The sequence below is a fragment of the Lasioglossum baleicum genome, chromosome 17 (assembly GCF_051020765.1).
Source record: "Lasioglossum baleicum chromosome 17, iyLasBale1, whole genome shotgun sequence".
Lineage (NCBI taxonomy): Eukaryota > Metazoa > Arthropoda > Insecta > Hymenoptera > Halictidae > Lasioglossum > Lasioglossum baleicum.
The window spans coordinates 7,369,644-7,396,345 of NC_134945.1; the positions used below are offsets into that span (position 1 = coordinate 7,369,644).

Consider the following 26,702-nt stretch of genomic DNA (forward strand, 5'->3'; position numbering starts at 1 on the left):
TATTGTTCTACAACATTTTTATAATATCAGGCCAAAACTGAAATGTTTTCACAATTATATATGTACAAGTACACAAAATATATATGTAGTATTGAATATTCAGTTAATGAAACGAATTACAAAACTTCCACACAATTTTTCTAGTTGAGATTCTACTTATATAGCAAAAGATATCATAACATCTACATAACAAATCAATAAAGTTTACATACGTGTGTATATAAGTATACACTCTTCACTTTTTCACTCATAATTCATGAATAATAAAACATTGCAATGCCTTTAATAATAATATTGTTATTATGTTTTACAGTTGATAATATACATAGTATTTTATTGACTGATGATACATTGTTTTGTAAGAGACCTACTATATTAATAAAAGTGATATATACGCGTACACATATATATAATTTGCACATCGATGGAAATATGTCGACGCCTAAGAAACGGACTATTTTTCAAAGCTGTGCTAAACAAAAGGAAAGCTTTGTAGGAAAACTAATGATTAAGTAAAGTTAATGCGTTTCTTGTATGCAGTAACAACTTTATTTTGTGCATATAATATACATATATATACGTTAATTATAAATTTCAAGCATCGAAATTGAAATCTCAAGAATTTCTCTAATAAATATATATTAGATCATGTAAACATTTTTATTAAAATAAATTATATTTTCTGATACAAGTATTATGCAAATGTTTTTCATTTTTTATGTTGGAAATGTTCACTTGGGTATCGTAATGTCGGAACCGTTTCTACCATTCTTCTATATTTTTATTCGATTCGATGTATGACCTCCACGCCCGTTCTTCTACTTCTTTTTCTTCTTTTCTGCAGAAGAAAAATTTATACTCTTTAATATTTTTTGTACACATACAATGCAACAGATATCTCCAGGAATTATCAAAGAATTATACACAGTTACCCATCAAAACGAGGGTCTGCCCGGCAGAAGCTGACGGCAGAATGCTGGCAGCTTCTGGTGGACAGACGCTGCCAGCTTTGTGGCGTCAGCTTCTGCTCGACAGACCCTGCCAGCATTCTGCCGTTAGCTTCTGCTCGACAGACCCTGCCAGCATTGTGCCGTCAGCTTCTGCTCGACAGACCCTGCCAACATCCTGCCGTCAGCTTCTGCTGGATAGACCCTGCCAGCATAATGCCCGCCATCTGCTCGTCAGGCTGTGCTCGATACCTGCTCGAGGCAGGCCTGGCTCACTGGTACATGCGTTTCTAAAGTTGAACCCAACGGCAGAATGCTGACAGCTCGGTCCTGAATTAGCGCGACAGAATTCAGGACGAAGCAGCCAGCATTCTGCCGCCGGGTTCAACTTTAGAAACGCATGTATCAGTGAGCCAGGCCTGCCTCGAACAGATATCGAGCACAGCCTGGCGAGCAGATGGTGGGCATTATGCTGACAGGGTCTGACCAGCAGAAGCTGACGGCAGAATGCTGGCAGCTTGGTCCTGAATTAGTGCGACCGTGCTGCCGAAGACAGAATTCAGGACCGAGCTGCTAGCATTTTGCCGTCAGCTTCTGCCGAGCAGAACCTGTCATCATAACGCTCGCCACCTGTGCTCCATATCTGCTTGAGGCAGGCCTGGCTGACTGGGTACATGCGTGTCTAAAGTTGCACCCGACGGCAGAACGCTGGCAGCTCGGTCCTGAATTCTGTCTTCGTTTAAGATGGCAACACGGTCGCACTAATTCAGGACCGATGAAAAAGTAACATCATCCGCATAGACGAAAGTCACATCATCCGAAGGGATACTGTACACAGATCACGTACCATGGTTATTTATATACACGTGAAATCAGTGTGTCCAGACAGGGGTAATCGAAAAGGAATCGAGGGGAATACAAGTACCCACTCTCTGATGACCAGAGTAATATGTGACAGGTTGCGCGACTGCACGACGAGAATAGTGTGAGGACGAATGGGAGACACGTTGCGCGTGCGAGATAGGGACTGAACGGTGGAATAGGATAGTGGAAGGGGATAAAGGTGGAGAGGGAATGAGGTTCGTTTCAACCTCATCTGGCCACACTGCGTGAAATAGGGATTTCTAGTTGATACCTTTCTTTTTAGCAACTGCAATATTGTCCTCCATTTCTTTATTATGGTTTATTCGTCTGTTATTCATCATTATATCACGAGCAGCATCAATCTCATCCTCTAAGTACCACCTAAGAGGACCTCTACAACGTTTGCAGATTATCTGTTCACGTTCAACCATATTGTCCTCGTTACCTCCGCCGCCTCCGCCGCCTCTGCCGTTACCTCTGCCGTTACCTCTGCCGCCTCTGACGTTACCTCTGCCTCCTCTGACGTTACCTCTGCCTCCTCTGACGTTACCTCTGTCGATACCACTGCTACTACGTAGTATCGACGTACGTGAGTCATCGTAACCACCCCTTTGTCGACCACGCTGTCGTCCTCGAGATCCTAAACGATAAAGACTCCTCTGATTGACGCGTTGGGCGGATGTTGAAAGAGTCTCAATATCTTGACAACGAAATTTGATGTTAGGTCCTCCTTCAGTTAAATTGTGTCGAGAGAAAAGCGAGTCCATCCCATGTTGTATGTCTACTTTCGGGTCTTTCACGTCACAACAAAATCCGTAAGGTTTCTCTCGGAGGTTAGACTGTGAGGTACCGACATGGTGGTGGTGCCTCGTGGTTTTTTTCATTTTTTTTTAGTGCTTGACATTTTCGTATTTTAAATTTTGAGGGAAAGTATCGTGTCACCGAGAACACGCGACATCTCTGTGTATCGAAACTCTAACCGGGAGCAATGCTGTTATTCGGACCAACTTTTGTCGCGCATGCGCGAGAAAACAGTGACGTATCTATATGAAGGGGTAGCAGAGCCCAGAGGCAGTTATATTCGCAGGACTGTACCGAAACAATCTGTTCCGGGAGTCTAGTGCTGAGATATTGGCCAAGTTTTCTCGCGCATACGCGGCGATTTCAGCCTCAGTAACGTGAGCTTCTCGATAAAATGGGGTTCCTTGAGCACCCCGCAGAATTAAAAAAAATTTTGAATGCATGCGCAACAAATCTTAGGAGAAAATTTCAGCCTTAGACCACATACAGGGTGTCCTAGACCACTCGTCCACCCCTATTAAAAAATGGTGGAGAGTTTTTATTGAAAACTAACAAAATTTTAGTAACCAATTCGAGTACGCTCCATCGAATGGCGGTGGTTGGAATTTCCGGTACTAACCGGAAATAGCATTTTCAAACCGGAAGTCGTTTTTTTAAATGGGAGCTGGTACGCAAAAAAAAAAATATAAAAGTTTTGTCTCAATTTTACTGACAATTAGGAAAGCTAAAAAAACATGAAAAATACATTAGTATAAATACAATATTACAATATATTAGTATAAATACTCTTATACCTCGTCTGTGCTAATATACGTTATAAACTGTATAATATAAAGTAGGAATTCACATTATCGAGATCTTGAAAAAACAGGATTCTACATTATCGGCAACCAATTTTTTTAAAAACTATGAATATAAACGAGGTATAGAAAGTAGACTAATCACGATATGGGTTTTCATGATAAAAATCCCATATTGCGTTTGTGATTCAGTTCTATATGTTCATAGGTAAGTTCATAATCAAAGATAAAGATCTACATTAGGTAACAGCCAGTAAATAAAATATTTTTAAAAAACTAGCAATTCGCATTATCATGAAGTAAAATATTACCAAGGCAGTGACAATTATTTACAATAAACTCGCATAAAATCTCAATCAATATCACTTTCGCCCCTTCAAAAACTGATAAACGATACTGAAGTCTTTGTCCGAGAATCCCTGCGTTATGATCGTCCTGTAGATCTGATGCGCCATAGATCCCAGCGGGATAGCAGCCTCCACTTTGGTTGCTGCAGACTGCGCCAGTCCGAGGTCCTTCGCCATTAAAGTTGTACCGAAACCTCCCTGTAATTAAACCACACTAGCCACCACGGTCCCGAACTAACCAAGAACATCTGCCCGATTAAGTTTAAGTGTCTGTTTCTCAATATTCAGTCACTGTTTTACCGATTCAGTCACTGTATCGATAAAATGTCGGTAAAGCAGTGACTGAATATTGAGAAACAGTCACTGTATCGGTAAAATTTCGGTAAAACAGTGACTGAATATTGAGAAACAGTCACTGTATCGGTAAAATGTCGGTAAAACAGTGACTGAATATTGAGAAACAGACACTGGCGCTCCTATGGAACTGATACTCGTACCGAAACCCTCCGTTTAGGGATGTACTTTGTACTTTTCCGACTGTGTGTTCAAACACGTATAGTTTAACATAATAAAGGTTGCATTGGCATTGTATGTGTCCCCGCAAGTGCGCTTGGTGTATGCTTTTTCTACAAGAACCCTAAATCTCTCGATATTTAAGAAAATGTATGTGTCTTGACAGTGGCAGCACTGTCAGGCCGCCCAATGCTTCTCGAACTCCGCTACATGCCGCCGAATAATGAAAATTACGCCTCGAAAACGTAAAAATAGGATTCTTCAGGGCGATCGCGGCCTAGATTGATCTTTTATTTAGCTGAAAAACTTGCAATCATGGAAACGAGTCTACCCCCTTAATATTAGAGAGCCAAGTGACTGATCTACCTCGTAATTCTTCGAGCTGGGTACATCGCCGAGGAGGCCAGGAACAGGGTTATATAATTCTGACGACCAACACCTACCGGAGCTCGAGTTCACGATGTCAGCCAACACCTTCGCGTCCAGCCCGAGCCTGTAACACGATATCAGCTTAATGAGGCGAATTGGATCGGTCATGCGATGTTCACTGAATCTTTTACGCATTACCTTCGGCCAAGGTTGAACGCTTCCGCTGTGCCGATCATGCTGATGCCTAGGAGCATGTTATTGCACAGCTTCGCAGCTTGGCCCATGCCACTGTCCCCACAGTAGATTATCCTGGCACCCATTTTCTCCAGAAGAGGCTTCGCCAGCTGATAGTTGTCCTGGGATCCCCCGACCATGAATGTCAGCGTGCCATCCTTCGCGCTATTAACACCTGGGTCAACATTTCAAAAGAAGGTCGATGATTTGGTGAGAGCACTTTATCTACCGGTAGTCTATCAATAGGCTTTGCAATAATTGTGCTGTACCAAATGGAGGCTTGAAAATCCTCTGTTACACAATAATCCCGAAGGAAATTATTGGATTATGTTATCGAAGCTGAGTTGTTGATTTATGGTTAAAGTTACTTTGTTGCTATTAAAGGATTCTTTCAAAAAATCCTCAGCCATGCACCATTGACTTTCAGCAGTCATGGAGTAATCACCGGTGGATAATGTGATAAGGACAAAGGAACTAATCGAGGAAAAGTCTAGTTCAGTCATGGCCAGAGCTAGCACGCGAGGAGGCATTCTCATGGAATACCCCCACTTCTACGGCCGCCAAGGGGATTGAGTGCTAGTTCTTAGTCCAGTCAATGAATGCTCATAAGGGGGGCGTAGAGGAAAATGGAAGGAACACAATTATTAACTTTGGGACTTTGTTCGGACTAGTTAGGAGGTAAACATACTAAAAGTCCCTACTCCTAGGAGGTGAGCTACAGGGGGGCACGTAGAAGTCACCTTTTTCGGTTTTCCGCTTATATCTCGGAAACTATGTGTCCTAGCAAAAAGACCATTCTATACAAAATTAAAGCTGACAAAATGTGTCACAAGATTGATTGCATTCAGCTTTTCGCTAGGACGTATAGTTTCCGAGATATCCGCGCTCAAAGTTCACTATTTTTATTATTTGACTAGCTACCTCTTCAGCACAATTAGTGAAATTTGAGCGCGGATATCTCGAAAACTATGCGAGATAGCGAAAAACTGAATCAAATCAATTCTGTGGCTCATTTTGTCAGCTTTAATTTGGTATGGAATGGTCTTATCGCTAGGACGCACAGTTTCCGAGATATACGCGGAAAACCGAAAAAGGGGACCTTCTACGTGTCCCCCCTGCACCTCGCTCACCTTCTAGGAGTGGGGACTTTTAGTATGTTTACCTCCTCATTAGTCCAAACAAAGACCCAAAGTTAAAAATTGTGTTCCTTCCTCTACAACTTTTCGTTGACTGGACTATCTGGCCATGCCAGGTCTAGTTGTTACCTCCAGAGACTGGGGCGTCTATGAACCTAATTCCGCTTTTTTCAGCCTCCCCTGCCAAGGTCTGAGACACGAAGGGATCTATCGTGCTGCTGTCGATGCAGAATGTCTCCTCCTTTGCCGAACTGGAAGATGAAAGAACTGTACAGGTTTTATAACCCTGGTAGCATTTATGGTTGGCATTTTGTTGAGCCTTTATTGCAATATTGGTTGGCTAACTGTTAGAAATCGTCGACCTTTTGTGTTCCGCCCCTCGCCCAGCTGCGCAGCGAAGCCCGTCTTTGCTTCCCCCACTCTTCCCACTAACGCTGACGCGTATCACGTGGAGCAAGCTAACTTAGTTTGCTAGGTGGCCCCTAATTTAGCTTGCTAGGTGGCCCCTAACTTAGCTTGCTAGGTGGCCCCTAACTTAGCTTGCTAAGTGGCCCATAAGTTAGCTTGCTAGGTAGCTCGTAACTTAGCTTGCTAGGTGGCCCTTAATTTAGCATGCTAGGTGACCCCTACCTTAGCTTGCTAGGCGGTCCCTAACTTAGCTAGGGGCGGAAGGGTAAGGGGCCACTAAGGAAATAATATTGAATATATTAGTGTACCTTAATAATCCTTGCTTTCCATTGTACACGTCCAGAACGTGCTGATTGGATGGCAGCATAGAGACGATTACTTCAGCTTCTTCAGCCACCTCTGCAGGGCTCGAAGCAGCTTTTGCACCCGCTTCAGTCAGCTTCGACACGGCCGTTTCATTAACGTCGAAGACGGTCAATCTGTGGCCCTGAAATCGTGGGCATTACCAAATGGAACTCAACTTCCGAGGAATCCCGCAACCGGTGATATTACCTTCTTCAACAGGTTCCTCGCCATGTGGCCACCCATGTTGCCTAGCCCGACGAAACCCACTTGCGAGAAGCATCTTGTCCCTGTATCGAGCACAGAGTAAAACGCGTTAATTGATCCTGGCTAACGTTCGTTAAACAAGAAAGTCACAGAAACTGATTGGTAGTCTAATAATGTAAACAATATTTTTTGAATAATGGCACAGCAATTTTTAGTGGTGCCTCAGAGGGGACAACCTGGTGCGAAGGGTTAATAGGATCAGTTTTTCATGAATTTTAGTGCAAATTACATAATGGGCGAAGTTTCCGTTTACGTCCATTATTGGAATTGCATGAAATTTTGGAAATAGGTTCTTTTTTCACTAAAATGATGATTGTCAGAAGGATTTTTGGCGGCTCGAAAAAAATTTTTTTACCATTTCAATGTCACTCCCTACATTACCGACACCCCTACTGTATTTTCGTATGCGTCTCCGCCTCCCTACCACCTAATCCTAACTAATTCTGATTGCATAATCTTCCCATTATAGATATTCAATTAATTAGTTTGACAATTAGAATTTTGAAAACATTTTATATTAATTTTCAGAATATAAATGTTTAATATCTTCAATTAATTGTGAAAATGGATCATCACCAGCTTTGTTGACCTCACAGCGCCATAAAAATTCACACATGTGATCTATGATTGAATCATCCCTAATGCCACCTCTACTTAGACTCTAGATTGACATTGAAACAGTAAAAAATTTGTTGGTAAGGTAGGGACTGACAAAAAAAGAACCTATTCCCAAAATTTCGTCCAATTCTGACGATGGACGTAAACGGAAACACAGCTAAATTAAATATTCATTTTTGCATGTGAAGAGCAGTATCGCTATAATAAATAATAGTATTATAGTAGTACAAACGAATAAGGAAGGTTTAATTGATAAAAAAAAAATTCTGATCGACGAGGAATCGAACTCTGGCCAACGCCGTACTATTCCGGCACGCTAAATCCAAGCCACTACTTGGTACTTGGTATACATGCAAATAAAACCTGTATTTATGTTAATGGAAACCTTTAATTATAAATATTTTAAAAACTATTGAGTATCTGCGCCTATAATGGTATATACACGTTAACAGGAGAACGAGATCTACAACTTTACAAAGTTTCGATCAAATCTGAGACTCATCGACCTTACGCTCTCCTTTGAGCCTAGTAAATAACGAAGATTTATAGTTAAACAACAACCCCTGAAGGAACGAGCGACGAAAGCCATGCGCGGAACAGTTAGGCTCATATTAGTGTGTGATGATTCTTGAAGTATACTCGTAACCGCGAAACAGCTGATAAAAGCGTTAATTATAACTATCACTTAGTGCTCTTGTCAAAGATAATATGTTTCAAGAATCACGATCAACTACGTGCAACTATTTGAAAGCAGGCACTGAATGCAGTTCACACCGAGTACAGAAAGACACTGAGTTATATTTTCCATCGCAACAACAAGCGTAATCACCACGTAATTACCAAATTTTTATCGGACAGATAAAACGGTTGTTGATTCTCTGCAGCCGCTGTCTCGTGTCGTTTGCGAGCTACGCAATCATAATGATGCAAGTATACAGGGAGGCACGTTTATCGCATAATCTCTATATAGCCGTCATAGAGAATTTGAACTAAATAGTAATGGATGAATCATGCGATCATTGAAATCGAGGGTGGCTCCGTATAAGTGAATAATTACCTATCATTTTTCTCAGAAAGTATTATCTTTATGACAAAAATCAATACAACATAAAATGTGTATTTTGATGAGGTCTACAACTTTTATCTGAAGTATTTTTCAAAATTCTCATTATTTACGGAAGTAAATAAATTTTAAAAAATGTTTGACAGAGAGTTAATTTCGCCCCCGCCGAGTTATTTTGGGTCGCACACCCAAAATAATAGGTTTACGTAAGAAATGTATATAACCTTTTTCGTAGAGCTTTTCATGAGCTTCATTTTTTGTTTGAAACTTTTTTCTCTAAAATCAATATTTTCGAAAATATCTAGTAAGAACTGTCAAAACTTTGAAGGGGTCTGGGAGGCAAACGAGGCTTTGACAGCCAAAATAATAGGTTTACGTAAAAAATGTATATAACCTTTTTCGTAGAGATTTTTATGAGCTTCATTTTTTGTTTGAAACTTTTTTCTCTAAAATCAATATTTTCGAAAATATTTAGTAAGAACTGTAAAAACTTTGAAGGGAGCTGGGAGGCAAACGAGGCTTTGACAGCCAAAATAATAGGTTTACGTAAAAAATGTATATAACCTTTTTCGTAGAGCTTTTTATGAGCTTCATCTTTTGTTTGAAACCTTTTTCTCTAAAATCAATATTTTCGAAAATATTTAGTAAGAACTGTAAAAACTTTGGAGGAAGCTGGGGGGCAAACGAGGCTTTGTCGCCAAAAATCCTTTTAGGGACTTCCTCCTCTAATGAAGGATAAGCTGTGTCAAAAATTTCAGCAAGATCGGAGGGTTGTCGCTTTCGAAAGTACACCCCTTATACGTGTTAAGTGCCAAGTGTTAATACTGACAATTTTTATTTCGCATCCCGCAGTAGAATTCAGAGAAACAGTACCAGAACGAGGCTCATTTCGTCGTACACGAAACGTATCGATCAGCGGTGAGCAAGCATAAACGCGCCTACCCCTACTAATAAAGCTATTCCTCTGCCAGTGGTAGCTATTCTGACACCAATGACTATTCTTAACAAAGATAACCGTGACCGGTCGTTTATAAAATAAACGCGAGCAATCGAGGATCATAAAGTGGCAACATCTGCATAATATGAATAAAACTCGTTCATTACAACAGTAACCGTTGCGATAAGAGAAAACCGGACGGCATGAAACGTACACTGTGTTTAAATTACTGTGCAGGCGAAGATAAAAAATGAGACCCTGGAAAGAATGTATACTAATCACACTAGTCGATCGGAATCGTCCTCTTGTCTCTCCTTACGATAACACTGTCCAACAAATTTCAACTTTTTTTTTGACGATTCGATTTTCACTATGCGGTTCTTACTTGAAAAACTAATCTTGAAAAATATGTATTTTCTTCAAAATCAAATTTCTCGAAAATTGTGCGTACAGAGCAGGGATGACCAACACGCGGCTCGCGGGCCGCTTCTCGTTGTATGTGTACAAAACATATATTAATTAAATGAAAATTTACATGTTTTACTCATTTTGTATTTGTATTACATTTTTTTAAAAGCATGGTTGCTAAAGAGCGGCCCGCAGTAACGTTACGCGTCATCAAAGTGGCCCGCGAAACCATTTGGGTTGGCCAGGCCTGGTCTAGAGGCAAAATTAAGGCCATATTCGGAATCAGCGCAGAAAACTCTGTGCATAATTACAGGAACAGTGAAAATCGAAACATTTTTGGCTGTATGACCAGGGGCGCACCCGGGGGGGGGGGGGGTAGGGGCCAAATTCCCCAAGGAAAAAATGTTTACCTTCCAAAATTGAAATCGCGGAATAGCCCTGAGTACCGTTGACATATATGTTGGCTAAAAAAAAAATGGCTGAGTTCAACTCGGCCCCTCACCAAGATTACATCCGGGGGGGGCTGCTGTGTGTCGGACAGTGTAATAAGAAGGAACTCGGAGAGTCGTCCGCGAATAAATTTCACGAGCAACGCGGTCGTAAATCTATCCGTGGGTATAAAGGGAAAGTATAACACGCGTAACTGGGTGAATTAGGTTAGGTCGATCCACGGACAAGTCTGACAATGGACGGACGATACGGAAGCTCATCAAAAAAGCCCCGAAGCTCCCCGGTTATAATTACATTTATACCGTCGGCCGCCGGCTATAATTCTGTTTACACCGGCTTCTTTATCGCACCGTTTATCTGTCATCAAACTGCTCCTTGAGCATTCACGCCCCCGCCACTACAGGGTGGGGCATTTATCCTGGATATCTCGGAAACTAAATTCCAGAGAAAAAAATATTTCAAATAAAAAGTTTAAGTCAAGGAGGGACTGATGCAGCAGTCGTATCCATTTTAAATTTTCATTATGTTTTCAAGGTCATTCCAAGGTCAACTTCATTTGTTTAAATGGAGTGAGGTATTTTTTAATACATCAATCGATACAGCTGGACATTCGTTATAAAAAAGTACTAACCCATGTATGTCGAAAAGTTAGTAGTTCAGGAGATATTACAATTCAAATAACTCTAAAACACCATTACTGTTGTACTAAGGCGTTAGCGTTTACATACTTGTTTTAGAGTTATTTAAATTGAAATATCTCCTGAACTACTAACTTTACGACATACATGTGTTAGTACTTTTTTATAAAGAACGTCCAGCTGCATCGATTCATGTATTAAAAAATGTGTATATCGTCTTAGTACGACAGTAATGGTGTTTTAGAGTTTTTTAAATTGAAATATCTCCTGAACTACTCGCTTTTCGACATACATGGGTTAGTACTTTTTTATAGCGAATGTCCAGCTGCATCGATTGACGTATTAAAAGATACCTCACTCCATGTAAAAAAAATGAAGTTGACCTTGGAATGACCTTGAAAACATGATGAAAATTTAAAATGGATACGACTGCTGCATCAGTCCCTCCTTGACTTAAACTTTTTATTTGAAATATTGTTATTTGAAAAATGTCCCACCCTGTATAGTCCTGGAGGGCGGCTAGGCTGTTAAACCGCACAGGCCTGTATGCACGCGGGACAGTTGTATATACGTAGTATAGGCGCAAAAGGGTCAACCCCTTGCGCTGAATCGCATACTCGCCGCCGGAAGCATTATCGCGAGAACCGCGTGTGCGTGCTGCTCCGCGGAACTGCACCAGAGAAAGATCCTGGCTGAAATCGCGGGACTAACAAGCGGTTTCCTTCAGGCACACAGATAAGGGACTGTCGTAAGAGTTGCATCACGTTTTGCTTTTTATACTACCGCTCGAAAGTATGTGAACACTTGCGAAATGTGTAATAACAACGCCTAAAAAAAAAAAATAAAAGATGACTTTCAAAAAAATTTAAAAACTTAAAAAATGTGGAAACCGGAGTTGAGCATTAATCAATTAAAATTTTAACCAAGATTGATTGGTAAATGTGTACGAGTAAAAAAGGCAATCATCAAAAAATCGGAGACTGATTTAATTTCAAAATTGTTGAAGTGGGACGCAGTACGCGATGATCGTAGCTTTCCAGGAACACACACACACACACAAATGACGGTTATTTCCAAGGATTATGGTTCACCATGAAGATCTTCGTGCTGTGCATCATCGAAGTATTTCTTCAGGCACTGGCGAGCAGGAACGACATACTCGAGCCTGAAGGCAAATCTTGGATCTCTGATCAGAATTTCGAGATTATGGTGAAATTGTCGCTCCCCTATTCCACGTGCTGCACTGTTCTTTTTAATGGTTGGTAGTAGTAACCAATTTCAATGAAATTTTCAGAGCGTATATAATTTGTATCAGTTGACAAAATACATGTTTTAAATTTTCGTTATTGGGCCAACTAAAAAAGTTGTAAAAATCAATAAACTATTGTTTTTCACAATCCCGACCAAATGAATTTTTCCAACTTATTTATTAGACGTCATTTACTAAACTAATTCTTCTAGTCTTACAGAGAAATTGAAGTCGTTTGGTCCATTCATGTAAAAGTTATACTAATTTAAAGTGTGTCATAAGGGGGGGAGGGGGTGTAGAGGAAGATGGAAGAAACACAATTTTTAACTTTGGGACTTTGTTTGGACTGGGACAGGGCAGGGGAAACGAAGAAGGTCCCTTTTTTCGATTTTCCGCTTATATCTCGGAAACTATGCGTCCTAGCGATAAGACCATTCCCTACAAAATTAAAGGTGACAAAATGTGCCACAAGATTGATTCGATTCAGTTTTTTGCTATCTCGCATAGTTTCCGAGATATCCGCGCTCAAAGTTCAATATTTTTATTATTTGACTAGCTAACTCTTCAGCACAATTAGTGAACTTTGAGCGCGGATATCTCGGAAACTATGCGAGATAGCGAAAAACTGAATCCAATCAATCTTATGGCATATTTTGTCAGCTTTAATTTTGTATGGAATAGTTTTATTGCGAGGACGCATAGTTTCCGAGATATCCGCACTCAAAGTTTACTATTTTTATTATTTGACTAGCTAACTCTTCAGCACAATTAGTGAACTTTGAGCGCGGATATCTCGGAAACTATGCAAGATAGCGAAAAACTGAATCCAATCAATCTTATGGCATATTTTGTCAGCTTTAATTTTGTAGGGAATGGTCTTATCGCTAGGACGCATAGTTTCCGAGATATCCGCGCTCAAAGTTCACTATTTTTATTATTTGACTAGCTAACTCTTCAGCACAACTAGTGAACTTTGAGCGCGGATATCTCGGAAACTATGCGAGATAGCGAAAAACTGATTCGAATCATTCTTGTGGCTCGTTTTGTCAGCTTTAATTTTGTAGGGTATGGTCTTATCGCTAGGACGCATAGTTTCCGAGATATAAGCGGAAAACCGAAAGGGGACAATTTTTCGTTGATTGGACTATTACTGTATTTTCGAGTTCATTGTCCAATTGTTCATAGTCCTTCGAGATTTCTTGATCAAATACAGTTTCGACGGTATATTTTTTGGCCTGGTAATTGTTCTTATCGCCGACACGAAGTTTAAGAAGCTTCCCAGGGCTGTATCGATTCTGAAATGTTATTCAGCCCCGATCGGAGATACAGAGATTCTGTTCAGCCAATTCAGGAGCGTCTATCCGTACGAGTACCTCTTGAGGCGAAGCACCAACGAATGCAACGGATACTTCGTGCTGGGATCGAGCGACGAGGAAATCCTGCGACTGATCGAGAAGTATGACAACGGATGAAATCAGATCATCCTTCGTAATTTAATCGATCGATTCCTCCGGCGCAGAATACCGTCGTTAACATGGAAAACAGAGATCCTCGTCGTTGCGAACAACCAGACTTCCGATAATTCCGGCATACTCGACGATTCCTTGTACGAAACGGCGAATGTAAACGTTGCGTCCCCTTCTGGGATTTGGAAGCTCGACGAGAACTACTTGAAGCCGCGCCTGTTCACCAAAGTTGCCAGGTAACAACGTTCAGAAATTTTATTTTTCAGGAAATTATTCGATTGGAAAGAATCGCTCCGACTTGCAACTAACAAATAGTCTACCGGCTTTCATACTTTCTAAAAGTGTTAAAAATGGTTAAGGACTTTTCGATTTCCTCAACAACCATGGCGATGTGAATCGTCAACCAACAAATCATTCACCCGTAACGCAATCTGAAGCTTCGTACAGACCTGAACACTTCGTCGAACATTGCTCAAACGAAAAAGTTAAAAAACATGGGTTTTTATTTTTTTTTGGCATTCCCCAAGCAATAACAAAATTAAATAACAGTATTTTAGTCTAGTCCCTATCATAACATTTCCTTAAATTCAAGTCATTAGCCTCGGAACAGATGTCCATAAGACGTCTTATTTTCATAGAATCAATAATATGGTCACAAATAAATACTTATTTACTCATTACACCTTATCCAAAATTAAAAATAACTTATATATAATAGATTTCAAGGCTCAAAATTGAGGTAGGTATGAATTTCATGAAAAAAAAAATATCGGGTTGCTGGGACTCGAACCTGGAACCTACCGATTACTAGTAAAAACTCGAATGGATAAGATGGTCACAAATAAATACTTATTTACTCATTACACCTTATCCAAAATTAATAATAACTTATAAATAATAGTTTTCAAGGCTTAAAATTGAGGTAGGTATCAATTTCAAGAAAAAAAAATAAAATGTCGAAAGCGGGACTCGAACCAGCAACCTACCGATTACTAGTAAAACTCGAATGGATGAGATGGTCAAAATTGCCCTTGAGCCGAATTGATGACGGGGCATCAAGAAAAAACATACAGTGCAAAATTTCAACCCTGTATCTGGATCGGTAGGGTAGTTATGGGGTAAAATTGAAAAACCAGTTTTTGGCCTATTTTTCCTAGTTAACGATGTTTAGAAATTCTGAGAAAAATCTGACACATGTCGAAGACCCAAATACATATTCTGCAATTGGTTTCTGATTTTTAAATTGAAAATCCTGCTTGTAAAAAATCAAAAACCTCAAAAGAATCGAAAAAATGCAAATTTCACATGGAAGTTCTACAGTGACAACATTTATATTTTTACTGTACCGATATATTGTCATAGTTATTGTTCATGAATTTTTCCAAATTTTATAGTTTGGTGCGCCATAGTTAAAAAAAATAAAAACCGATTTTTTCTACGTCTTTTCCGCGAAGAACTAAGTTAACCTTACAATTTTTACGTTTTATTTATTCTGTAAGTCTATTAGGCACTGGTAAACCTTGCGCATTTTACAGAAGTAATAAAAAAATGAAATCCACTTGACAGTTAGCTAACTCTTGGACGACGTTATAGTTATTGTTCATACTGTATCATACTGTATTCATATGGTATCACTGTAAACGAACAGGTACGAAGAAATGAGGCACAACTACGACCACATCAACCTACGCGGTAGAAAGTTGAAAATCACCAGCATACGACGGCCGCCGATGACGTACTACAAGCGGCCAGTTAAAAAGATCATCGACGGTGAAGAAATGGACGTTTTCCCAACAGACCACGGTAAAAACATCTACCTCTAACCATATCTTTATTAAGGCGGTAGATTCCTTTTTCCAGGATTGCAAGGGTGCGGGATTCGCATTCCCATTTCTCGATAATACAGAAATGGGGTTTTTCAGTAGTCAAAAACGCTAGATAAAAGATCGATCTAGGCCGCTATCTGCTTCAAAAATCGTATTTTTTCGTGTACGAGACATAATTTGTATTATTACACGCGCAGTAGTATGATTCCGAATAATGCAAATTACGCCCCTTAATATCTCTGTTAGTTATGTATATATGAAAAAACTCTTCCAACAAAAGTTGTCGTATGTAAGGAGGTGAATATAGCATCAGACAAAAATAAATTTTCTCAAGGTCATTTTTTCAAGTTTTCAAGGTCACGGATGTTTTTTCTATTAACAACTGATTATTCTATATATGGATTCTTGCAGAGAAAAAAAAGACAAATTCAACGATACATTCCTACGTATGTTTATGTCAAGATTTAAAAAAAAAAATTTTTGTATCATCGAGAAATGAGAATGCGAATCCCGCACCCTTGCAATCCTGGAAAAACGATTCTACTCCCTTAATTAACCGTAAAATTAGGGTTCGACGGAATCGAGGTGCAACTGTTCCTCATCATCGCGAACAAATTGAATTTCACCTGGATCATCGCGAAACCGGAAGGCGACCTGATGCAAGTATTGCCGCCAGGCATTGTAACAATTACACTGCGGGTGTGTATGGAAAATGAAAAAATTGTACTTCCTTTATGAAATATTAAAACGATTTAGCGGATAAACGTCACGATATCACTGAACCATGCTGTCTACAATGATCTACGAGATTGTGGACGACACGTATCTCTGACGGTGATAGCGAACGTGTTAAATTATTTTAATCTTTCTACCGTTTTTTTTTTTTCAATTGCACCTACACTGCCGTCCATAAGTAGTGGCCACCTTCAGTTTATCGAAAATATGCAAAATACAGGCAGTGGCGGATCTAACGGTAAGCGGACTAAGCGGGCCCCGGGATATTATAGGGCCCCGAATTTTAAATAAATCTATGAATTTTTAAATAAATTTATTTAATGTGCAACGGCATGAAATTTTTCATTACTTTTCTGTTTTGTTAATAATTTCTAATTTGAGTTTGAGGGCCCCAAAATGTTTACCGCTTAGGGCCTCGACTTGACTTGAGCCGCCACTGAATATAGGGTGTCTCAGCTGAAGGAGACCACCTAAATATCTCCTTTATTTTTAACGGCACAAAACAAATATCATTGACATAATTTAAATGGTATCGAAGGAAGAATATCATAGAAGAACAATTTTTTTGTCCGGTTATTTTTTCAAGGTCATCGTTATTTTTTATCGGGAGAACTTATTTTTTTTTATTCCATCTTGTTAATGACTTAAGCATATTCAAATGTATTTTTTCAGCCGCTATAAGATGGAATAAAAAAAAAATGTTTCCCCGATGAAAAAATAACGATGACCTTGAGAAAACTATGGAAAAATAACTGGAAATTATGCCATAAATATTTTTTGTGGCATTAAAAATAAAGGAGTTATTTAGGTGGCCTTATTCAACAGAGACACCCTGTATATTTAAAATAAGGCATACCAATGTAACTTTTGCCAGAAACAAAGCTGATGGGCGAAAACTTCATTTTTATGCAAGATAACGATCCTAAACATGGCAAAAATGCTATTCAAATAAAAATTTCGAACAAAGTGGGTTTTAAACCCATTTTATTCGAAATTTTTATTTGAATAAAATTTTTGCCCAACTCTGGCAATAGTACAGTTTACCACTTATTTTTGCCACAAATCAGAGTTGGGCAAAAGTGTTATTTAAATTAAAATTTCGAATAAAGTGGGTTTTTTTCCAAGTTGAACCCATTTTGTTCGAAATATTTGCCTAACTCTGCCACAATTGCATAAAATCGGCGATCTCATCGATTTTACCTTCTGACAGGTGGGGCAAACCGATCAACGGCACGTGGGAAGGTGGGATAATAGGAATGATCCGCAATAACAAAGTGAGATTGCTGATTCATGTTAATTTTTCCATGTTTTTGTCTCTGCTACGTTTTTCTACTACGTTTTTCGCCTCAGGCGGACATGGCTATCGGCAGCATCCACGTGACGCAAAACCAGAATCACTATGTCCAGCTCTCGGAGCCATGGTCCAAATTGTACATACACCTTATGGTGCCTCGTCCTCGTCGCGTGACTAGCTTCTGGGCGATTCTCAAGCCGTTCTCAGATAAAGTCTGGTACCTGCTATTGCTGTCGATCATGCTCTTCAGCGTGTACATCTATGCTCGAGCTTGGATCGATCCGAAATTCCCGAAACGTAAGTTCTATCGATTAATGTGAAGTGGGGTAAGTCCGCCCTAGTTTTTGCAAAGTTAAACTGATGTATTTTCAGTCTGGTATGTAAAAACTTAACATTCTTGGTATCAAACTCTTGCCACAGTTATTACCGATGAATTAGTATTATGTAGGATTCTAATTTTACTTGAAAATTATCATTTTGATAGGATGTTGTACAAAGTGTCAACTAGGACGCACTTGCCCCGAAAATGGGACTAGTCCGTCTCTCTGAGAGTTAAAAATGCTTTCGAACCTTGTTTCAAGCGCTACGGGGCAAGAAATGAATGATTAACAAGCCTTCTATAAAATGCTTCTTATTGCATTAAATTATATTGTTTAGTTTTATAGTTATCCATTTTTAAACGAACATGTACTTTCATGCTGAAATATGAAAGGGGATACAGTGATATTAAAATAAAGTTTAAAAATGCTTTCGAACCTTGTTTCAAGTGCTTTTTATTGCATTAAATATATTGTTTAGTTTTATACTTACCCATACAGTACGCACTTACCCCACCGTGATAGTACGCACTTGCCCCGTGTAGTAATATTTACGGGGCAAGATCATCTTAGTGTTTTTCTCAATAAATTTTAAAAAAATACAATAAAAACGGTTTAGTTAATGCAAACCTACATCAATATTTGTTGTACTTACCTAAAATAACAACACAAAATATATTAATAACTTGTAAACTATTGCACGTTCAGGGTAACCTCAAAGTTGTACGTGTACCTCGCACGTCACTGTTTGGCATTGGTTGATTTAAGCGAGGAAAACACCTTTATTCTTTGGCGACATCTATGTCGAATAGTTCATACTAGCTTATACTACATTACGAAATAATATTTATAAAAAAGTAACCAATTAACGGACTTGCCCCGTAGACGGACTTACCCCACTCCACCTTACACAGTATTATTGCCGCATAAGATGGTCGAAAGTGTCCTAGAACAGAATTTTATCGACGATGGGTACGTCGTTTCCATAGTTCATCAAGAGAAAACATACTGAGCAAAATTTCAACCCTGTATCTCGATCGGGAGGGTAGTTATGGGGTAAAATCGAGAAATCAGTTTGTGACCTATTTTCCCTAGTTAATGACTTTTAGAAATTCCGAGAAAAATCGAAAACATGTCAAAAACCCAAATACATACTTTGCCATTGGTTTCAGATTTCTAAATTGAAAATTCTGCTTGTAAAAAATCAAAAACCTAAGAAAAAAAACTCTCATATAATGTAAGAATCGTATAATGAGGAATCGAAATGTTTTTTGACTCTTGGACAGCGTTATCAGAGCACGCGTGCCTGCAATTTGCGTATCGAACGATGGGTTTTTCTGATTCGCTGAGTGCAGGAAATTTCATGTTTCCCCGCACCTGATTAATTCAGATTAAAATGGCCATCAAGCGATTTCTAATAATAGGCTGAAACCAATCGAAAAGCTTATCTCTGTATCTGTTGACACGCGCACGTGTAAATTTATTGATTCATGCTAACATTGTTCTTCTGCGGGTGTTGTTTTGTATCTTTTCGATCTTGATCAAAATAATATACGTGATTATTTTTAGAGAGAAGAGAAGAGTGCTTCTCAATCGAGTGTACTCTGTGAATCTAACGGGACAATGGAATAAGCATTTTAAGGGTAAATTGTTAGAAACACGAGTTAAATAATTTTTAATTTTAATTTAATTTAATTTAATTTAATTTAATTTTGATTTATTTTATTTTAATTTTTATGTCTTTAAACTTCATTTTATTATTTATACCGGGTATTTCACCTAACTTGACCACCTCAAATATCTTTGTTGTTTTTAAAGATACGTCAAATGTCTGAAGGACAAAGTTGAATGGTAAAACGGGGCTCATACGATACCAAAAGAATGTTTGTTTTTATGTAATTTTTTTTAGGGATATGAAGGTCACCTTCATTTTTTCAAATGGAATGAGGTATTTTTTAATACGCCAATCGATGCAGCTGGACATTCTTTATAAAAAAGTACTAACCCATGTACGTCGACAAATTAGTAGTTCAGGAGATATTTCAATTTAAATAACTCTAAAACACCATTACTGTCGTACTAAGACGTTAGCGTTTATTTACCTGTTTTAGAGTTATGTAAACTGAAATATCTCCTGAACTACTAACTTTACGACATACATGGGTTAGTACTTTTTTATAAAGAACGTCCAGCTGCATCGATTGATGTATTAAAAAAATGTCCATATCGTCTTAGTACGACAGTAATGGTGTTTTAGAGTTTTTTAAATTGAAATATCTCCTGAACTACTAACTTTTCGACGTACATGGGTTAGTACCTTTTTATAAAGAACGTCCAGCTGCATCGATTGACGTATTGAAAAATACCTCATTCCATTTAAAACAATGAAGTTGACCTTGGAATGACCTTGAGAACATGATGAAAATTTAAAATGGATACGACTGCTGCATCAGTCCCACCTTGACTTAAACTTTTTATTTGAAATATTTTTCCGAGATATTCCAGATGGCCAGGACAAATGCCCCACCTTGTATTGGTAGATCAACATTTCTGAGAACCGAGTTTCGACGTGCAATAAATGTTCCCAGTGCGTCACGGTTAATACGTGTGACGATTACGTTAATTGCACGGGATAATCCGTATTCTTCAGGTTTCCGGAACTACCTAATTACCGTGACCGAGCTGATCGGTTGTTTGCTGAGCAGTTCCGTGCCGAAAACTGTTGCGAACAACAAACTCCCGATGCTTCTCTGGCAGACCGCGGGATGGTTAATAATTACCGCTTATTGCAGCAGCCTGGCATCCATTCTAGCAACTTCAGAATACGAAAGCAGGTAATAGCCGTAGAGTACGGAAAGCTTCGGGGTTGTTTTGCGAACGGGAATAAAGCGAGAGACGGTGCCTTGTCGTTGATGTGTTTCCAGAATCGATACCATCGAACAGTTGCTCGCGACGAATTTGTCATGGGGGAATATGGCTCAGGTGCCGCCATTCGGGGACTACATCGATCCCACGGTAGGTCCGACAATGATTAATAAGGTTTGCAAGACAGTAATTTCGGTATTCTAAGGTGAAATGATGATGACCTGAAATCGCACTTGAACTCGAACTTAAACTTTACTTTACCGGACTCAATATTTGTGCCTTTCTCCTATAAATTACGATGTATTTGGTATGTAATCCAGTAGATTTTTTTTTTCACTTTCAACATCAATTTCTCAATTTCAACTTCACTTACAACTTCAATTTTTCATTTTCAATATCAATTTTTCAATTTTAACTTCAAGTGTTCAATTTCCACTTCAATTTTTGAGTTTCAACATCAATTTCAACTTCAAGTTTTCAGTTTCAACTACAATTTTTCATTGCCAATATCAATTTTTCAATTTCAACTTCAAGTGTTCAATTTCCACTTCAACTTTTGAGTTTCAACATCAATTTCAACTACATTTTTTCATTGACAATATCAATTTTTCAATTTCAACTTCGAGTTTTCAAGTTCTACTTCAATTTTTGAGTTTCAACATCAATTTTAACTTCAATTTTTCATTGTCAATGTCAATTTTTCAATTTCAACTTCAAGTTTTCAATTTCCACTTCCATTTTTCAGTTTCAACATCAATTTCTCAATTTCAACTTCAATTCCAACATCAATTTTTCACTTACAACTTCAATTTTTCAGTTTCAACATCAATTTCTCCATTTCAACTTCACTTACAACTTAAATTTTTCATTGTCAATATCAATTTTTGAATTTTAACTTCAAGTGTTCAATTTCCACTTCAATTTTTGAGTTTCAACATCAATTTTTAGTTTCAACTACAATTTTTCATTGTCAATATCAATTTTTCAATTTCAACTTCAAGTGTTCAATTTCCACTTCAATTTTTGAGTTTCAACATCAATTTCAACTTCAATTTTTCTCGATTTCAACTTCTCTTACAACTTCAATTTTTCATTGTCAATATCAATTTTTCAATTTCAACTTCAAATGTATGTAGAAGGTCCCCCTTTTCGGTTTTCCCCTTATATCTCGAAAACTATGCGTCCTAGCGATAAGACCAATCTATACAAAATTAAAGGTATGTAATCCAGTAGATTTGTACCTGAAGAATCTGCAGATCGAAGTTTCGATCCTGTAGGATCAATTTTTCAGGAGTTATAAGTGTTTAAAGTTGAGCAATTTCAAACCTGTCGAAAACACTGCGGGTTGCTCAACTTTAAGCAACCATAACTCCTGAACCATTGACCCTACAGGATCGAAACTTGGATCTGCAGATTCTCCGGGTACAAATCTACTGGATTAAATACCAAATACATCATAATTTATAGGAGAAATGCACAAATTTTGAGTCCGGTAAGTCCGGAAAGATGGTAGAAGGTCATCGATCAAAATGGAAAATATTTTATTGATTAAAGTTCATTGTTTGAATCAAAAAATTGAGTTCTATTTCATCATAAAATACTGAAATTATGGGTGGAGTGTGTAGGCACTTGACAACTATCGCATACGTGGTCGTTGACAAACATCGCGACTTTATTGTACTTAGGAATGAGTTTCTTTTTTAAAAATTCGTGAATGTCGTACACCTGATTCTCGCAGGATCCTCACGCGGTGCAGCTTCCCAGCAGGTACAAACATGTTGATAGTCTCGCGGAGTGGGACGAGCTTACTGCGCAGGGCAATTTCGCTGTTCTTGGGAAGATGATCGGCTCTTCCTTCTTCCCAGAACAACACGTGCTAGATGACGCTCTGAAGGTATACAATTATACTGATCGTTGAACGTCGAGAGAAACGACTCGCTGGTTTGATCCTGAATTCGGATCTTCAGAATTTTCTTTTTAACCTCCTCCATATTTATTCGTTTTTCTCGAGTCCTCGCATTTTGTAATGAGATACAACAAATAACGGGTCGTTGCAAATAAAATAAGACAGCCCAAGTAGCCACGTGTAGCCACGTACGTCCCTAAAACGTACGCAGAATGGACGTAGGACGTTTGGACGTGAACTGGACCTGAAACGTACGTTTTAGGGACGTACGTGGCTACTTGGGTCCTGTTCTTGTCTCCTTACAGTAAAGTCGCGATCTAGCTTCCCGAGGATCCCCACGATCACTGTCCCTTCGCCTACCCCAGACTTCCCAAGTAGCCACAAATAGCCACGTACGTCCCTAAAACGTACGCAGAATGGACGTAGGACGTTTGAACGTGAACTGGACCTGAAACGTACGTTTTAGGGACGTACGTGGCTACTTGGGAGCAATAAGGTTGAATTGAATAAGATGAAAATAACATTGAATAAAATGTAGTATACAATTAAAATTGAATAAACTATGCTACAAGTAAAATCGAATAAAATACGTTCAAAATCAAATTGATATATTCCGATGAAAATGATTTACGCAGATTTAATGTGGCAGTCTGTATTAAAAGAACACGAGTACGAAAACAAAGATCACAGCGTGTACTCCCAAGTAGCCACGTACGTCCCTAAAACGTACGTTTCAGGTCCAGTTCACGTCCAAACGTCCTACGTCTATTCTGCGTACGTTTTAGGGACGTACGTGGCTACACGTGGCTACTTGGGCTTACACTCGCTCGCGTGCATTGAATAACTCTCGTTATTTTTGATTGACAACAGAATTACAGAGTCATGAAGACACCGCTTGCAGGTTTCTACACATCATTCGGGATACAGCAGTGGCTCTTAACACCAGTGAACCAGGTACACGTAAAGGGTGTGTCCGAAGTCCCAACAGGAGTGGAACATTTAAATTCCAAATAAAATACAGCTTTTTTAATTTACTATCGAAATTTGGAACAATGGAAAAATGGAACAACACATCTAGTAAATGCCCTTGTCGGCTTTGCTGGCACATTTTTAGTAATGGCAGACTGTCTACCATCGAACTGTGATAATTAGAGGATCTTTGTGCAAAATAAATATTTTTTCTGGAACTGGACTGAAATAGAAATTTATTTTTCGTCTTAATATGTTTAATAGAATTAAAATGACATATGTAACAGTATTTTTTAAATTCTTCTAATGTTTTTACTCTTCCAAATTACACTCATTTTTATAATAAATGCATAAAATCCACTGTCTAGTTATAATGGTATCAAAGAAATCTCAAAGCATAGTAGCAGAAATTGCGTCAAATTTAAATGTTCCGCTCTTGTTGGGACACCCTGTATATCAACCCTTCCTTATACAGGGTGTTTCGTTTATCTGATAACGGAAATATCTTGTGACGCACTGAAGTTACGAAAAAAATCCGTTTACAAAAATTGTTCGGTATGAAGGGTACAATCAAATAGTCTAATTTTTTTTGAGGACCGGAATGGTGGGTAGGGGGGATTTCAAAGTCAAATTAAGTTTTTCAAATGGAATGTCCTATTTTTTATACCACAGATCGATAGAGTATCAATTTCTCAGTATAAAAGTGTTGAACCTCATACGTCCTAAACCTAATAATTAACAAGATATTATAGAAAGAAGAAAGAAAATTGTTTCGATAATATTTCGTTAACTATTAGGTTTAGAACATTGCATTAGGGCATTGCAGCTCTTATGATCAGTGAATGAGCAGCACAAAGTTGAGTTTCTCTATGTCTTCGCAGATAATGTTATCGTTAAAGGAAGCCGGTATCGTGGAGAGGCATCTGCATGACGTCACACGTCGTCACAATAGTTACGATCTTCGCGACGTCCTCGTCGAGCATGACGGATACGACGGAAGCGTGCAAATCATCGGACTGATGCCACTAGCAGCCGGATTCTCCTTGTTGATTCTTGGTTTCTCGATAGCGGTGTTCGTATTTTATATGGAGCTGAAACGCGCCGCAAGATCGACCTCCATCTGCCATATTCTACGAGCCATCGACGGCAAGCGTAAACGCGCCGAGAAAAATGGCGGAGTGCTCCCCGGAGTCTCCGAACACGACGCCTATGAAAGATCCCTGCCTCGGTTTCAATCGTTTCCGCGTTGTTCGGTTTGGTAAATTGATTCGAGTCGACTCTGTCGAATGGTTATGATTAGACTGCGGATCTTGAGCGTTTATGGCACCCTTCGGCCTCCGAAACACTGCAAATCTTCGGGACTTCAGTAACCCTCAGGGCCGCCGCAGTGGGACAAACTGAAAACCATAAAAATCATAGTTTTTTCCATTTATTTCCGTCAACAATGGTAATTTTGAAAAATACTACAAATAAAAGTTGTAGGTCTCAACGAAATACACATTTTATGTTGTATTCATTTTTGTCATAAAGACAGTAGTTTTTGAAAAAAACGATATTAAATGTCGGAAACCATTAAAAAACCATAAAAATCACAGTTTTTTCCATCAACTTCCGTAAATGATGGTAATTTCGAAAAATACTACAAATGAAAGTTGTAGGTCTCATCGAAATGCACATTTTATGTCGTATTGATTTTTGTCATAAAAACAGTAGTTTTTGAGAAAAACAAAACTTCATATAACTCGTATGACATGGATTTTCGTCTGCGTTGTCTCCGCCACCACCACCACCTAATCCAAACTAATTCTGATCGCATAATCTGTGCATTCTATATAGCCGTCATGCAGAATTTTAACTAAATAGTAATGGATAAATCATGCGATCATTGAAATCGTGGGTGGCTCCGTATAGTGAATAATTACCTATCATTTTTCTCAGAAAGTATTATCTTTATGACAAAAATCAATACAACATAAAATATGTATTTTGATGAGGCCTACAACTTTTATTTGAAGTATTTTAAAAAATTCTCATTATTTACGGAAGTATGTAAATTTAAAAAAATGTTTGACAGAGTTCATTGGATCCCCCGCCGAGATATTTTGGGTCATAACAGCCAAAATAATAGGTTTACGTAAAAAATGTATATAACCTTCTCTGTAGAGCTTTCTATGAACTTCATTTGTTGTTTGAAACTTTTTTCTCTAACATCAATATTTTCGAAAATTTTTAGTAAGAACTGTCAAAACTTTGAAGGGGCTTGGGGGCAAACGAGGCTTTCACGGCCAAAATAATAGATTTACGTAAAAAATGTATAGAACCTTTTTCGTAGAGCTTTTTATGAGCTTCATTTTTTGTTTGAGACTTTTTTCTCTAAAATCAATATTTTCAAAAAAAAAAAAATATTTACTAAGTAACTATTTTTGTAAATTTTCATAAGCCATAAATGCAATCTTTATGCAAAATAAAAATTGTCTGCATCGATTGCAAGAAGTAGAAATCAGATTGAATGTTATTTCTTCCCTTTCTGATTTCCAAAAAGTAGGAGATTCATCTATTGACATCTTGAATTTGGCAAAAGAGTTCCCAACAATTCCGAATTTCATCTACTCAATTTTGCTATAAATTCATGAAGATCCACAGTCTAGTGATCACCAATCGACTCACGAGGAACTAAAAAATTTATGAAACTTTGAACAAATTCACAACAATTTTACGATGAGTATTATTCTGGGTCATGTCATATTAACACGTAATTTTTTTTTTATTAGTAAAGAATGAGCAATAATAAAGTAAATATAACACTGTATTATTTGTATGTTCGTTTTTTTTCAATACCCACAAATAAAAAACATGCATTTTCTATTTAAAATATAATTGTCTAATATGGCAGATTTCATAAATTTTAGGATTAAAACTGAAAAAAAGATTAA

At 38.3% G+C, this 26,702-nt stretch overlaps 3 protein-coding genes across 5 annotated transcripts; 1 reads left to right on the forward strand and 2 right to left on the reverse strand.

Moving 5' to 3' along the window:
* Positions 1-699: 699 nt before the first annotated feature.
* Positions 700-2,695, reverse strand: LOC143217725 (uncharacterized). The gene is made up of 2 exons (XM_076442285.1): positions 2,083-2,695; positions 700-838 (listed from the first exon to the last, which is right to left on the reverse strand). The coding sequence occupies exons 1-2, from the start codon at positions 2,693-2,695 to the stop codon at positions 819-821; spliced, it is 633 nt and encodes a 210-aa protein (XP_076298400.1). The 3' UTR covers positions 700-818.
* Positions 2,083-8,421, reverse strand: LOC143217724 (3-hydroxyisobutyrate dehydrogenase, mitochondrial). 3 transcript variants are annotated; one of them, XM_076442281.1, is made up of 7 exons: positions 8,208-8,421; positions 6,972-7,051; positions 6,728-6,906; positions 6,141-6,262; positions 4,840-5,050; positions 4,639-4,765; positions 2,083-3,957 (listed from the first exon to the last, which is right to left on the reverse strand). In XM_076442281.1, exons 1-7 carry the CDS (start codon positions 8,254-8,256, stop codon positions 3,775-3,777), a joined length of 951 nt encoding a protein of 316 aa, XP_076298396.1. In that variant the 5' UTR covers positions 8,257-8,421; the 3' UTR covers positions 2,083-3,774. The 3 variants fall into 3 exon arrangements, with proteins under 3 accessions (XP_076298396.1, XP_076298399.1, XP_076298398.1); XM_076442284.1 differs by having other exon boundaries at positions 8,381-8,399; XM_076442283.1 differs by lacking the exon at positions 8,208-8,421 and adding an exon at positions 8,153-8,192.
* A 3,524-nt stretch (positions 8,422-11,945) lies between these two features.
* On the forward strand, positions 11,946-25,420 carry LOC143217546 (uncharacterized). The gene is made up of 13 exons (XM_076441933.1): positions 11,946-12,400; positions 13,703-13,847; positions 13,911-14,093; positions 15,506-15,660; positions 15,854-15,862; positions 16,252-16,342; positions 17,629-17,692; positions 17,769-18,009; positions 20,680-20,863; positions 20,954-21,044; positions 22,633-22,788; positions 23,671-23,754; positions 24,651-25,420. Exons 1-13 carry the CDS (start codon positions 12,235-12,237, stop codon positions 25,029-25,031), a joined length of 1,950 nt encoding a protein of 649 aa, XP_076298048.1. The 5' UTR covers positions 11,946-12,234; the 3' UTR covers positions 25,032-25,420.
* The last annotated feature ends 1,282 nt before the right edge of the window (positions 25,421-26,702 follow it).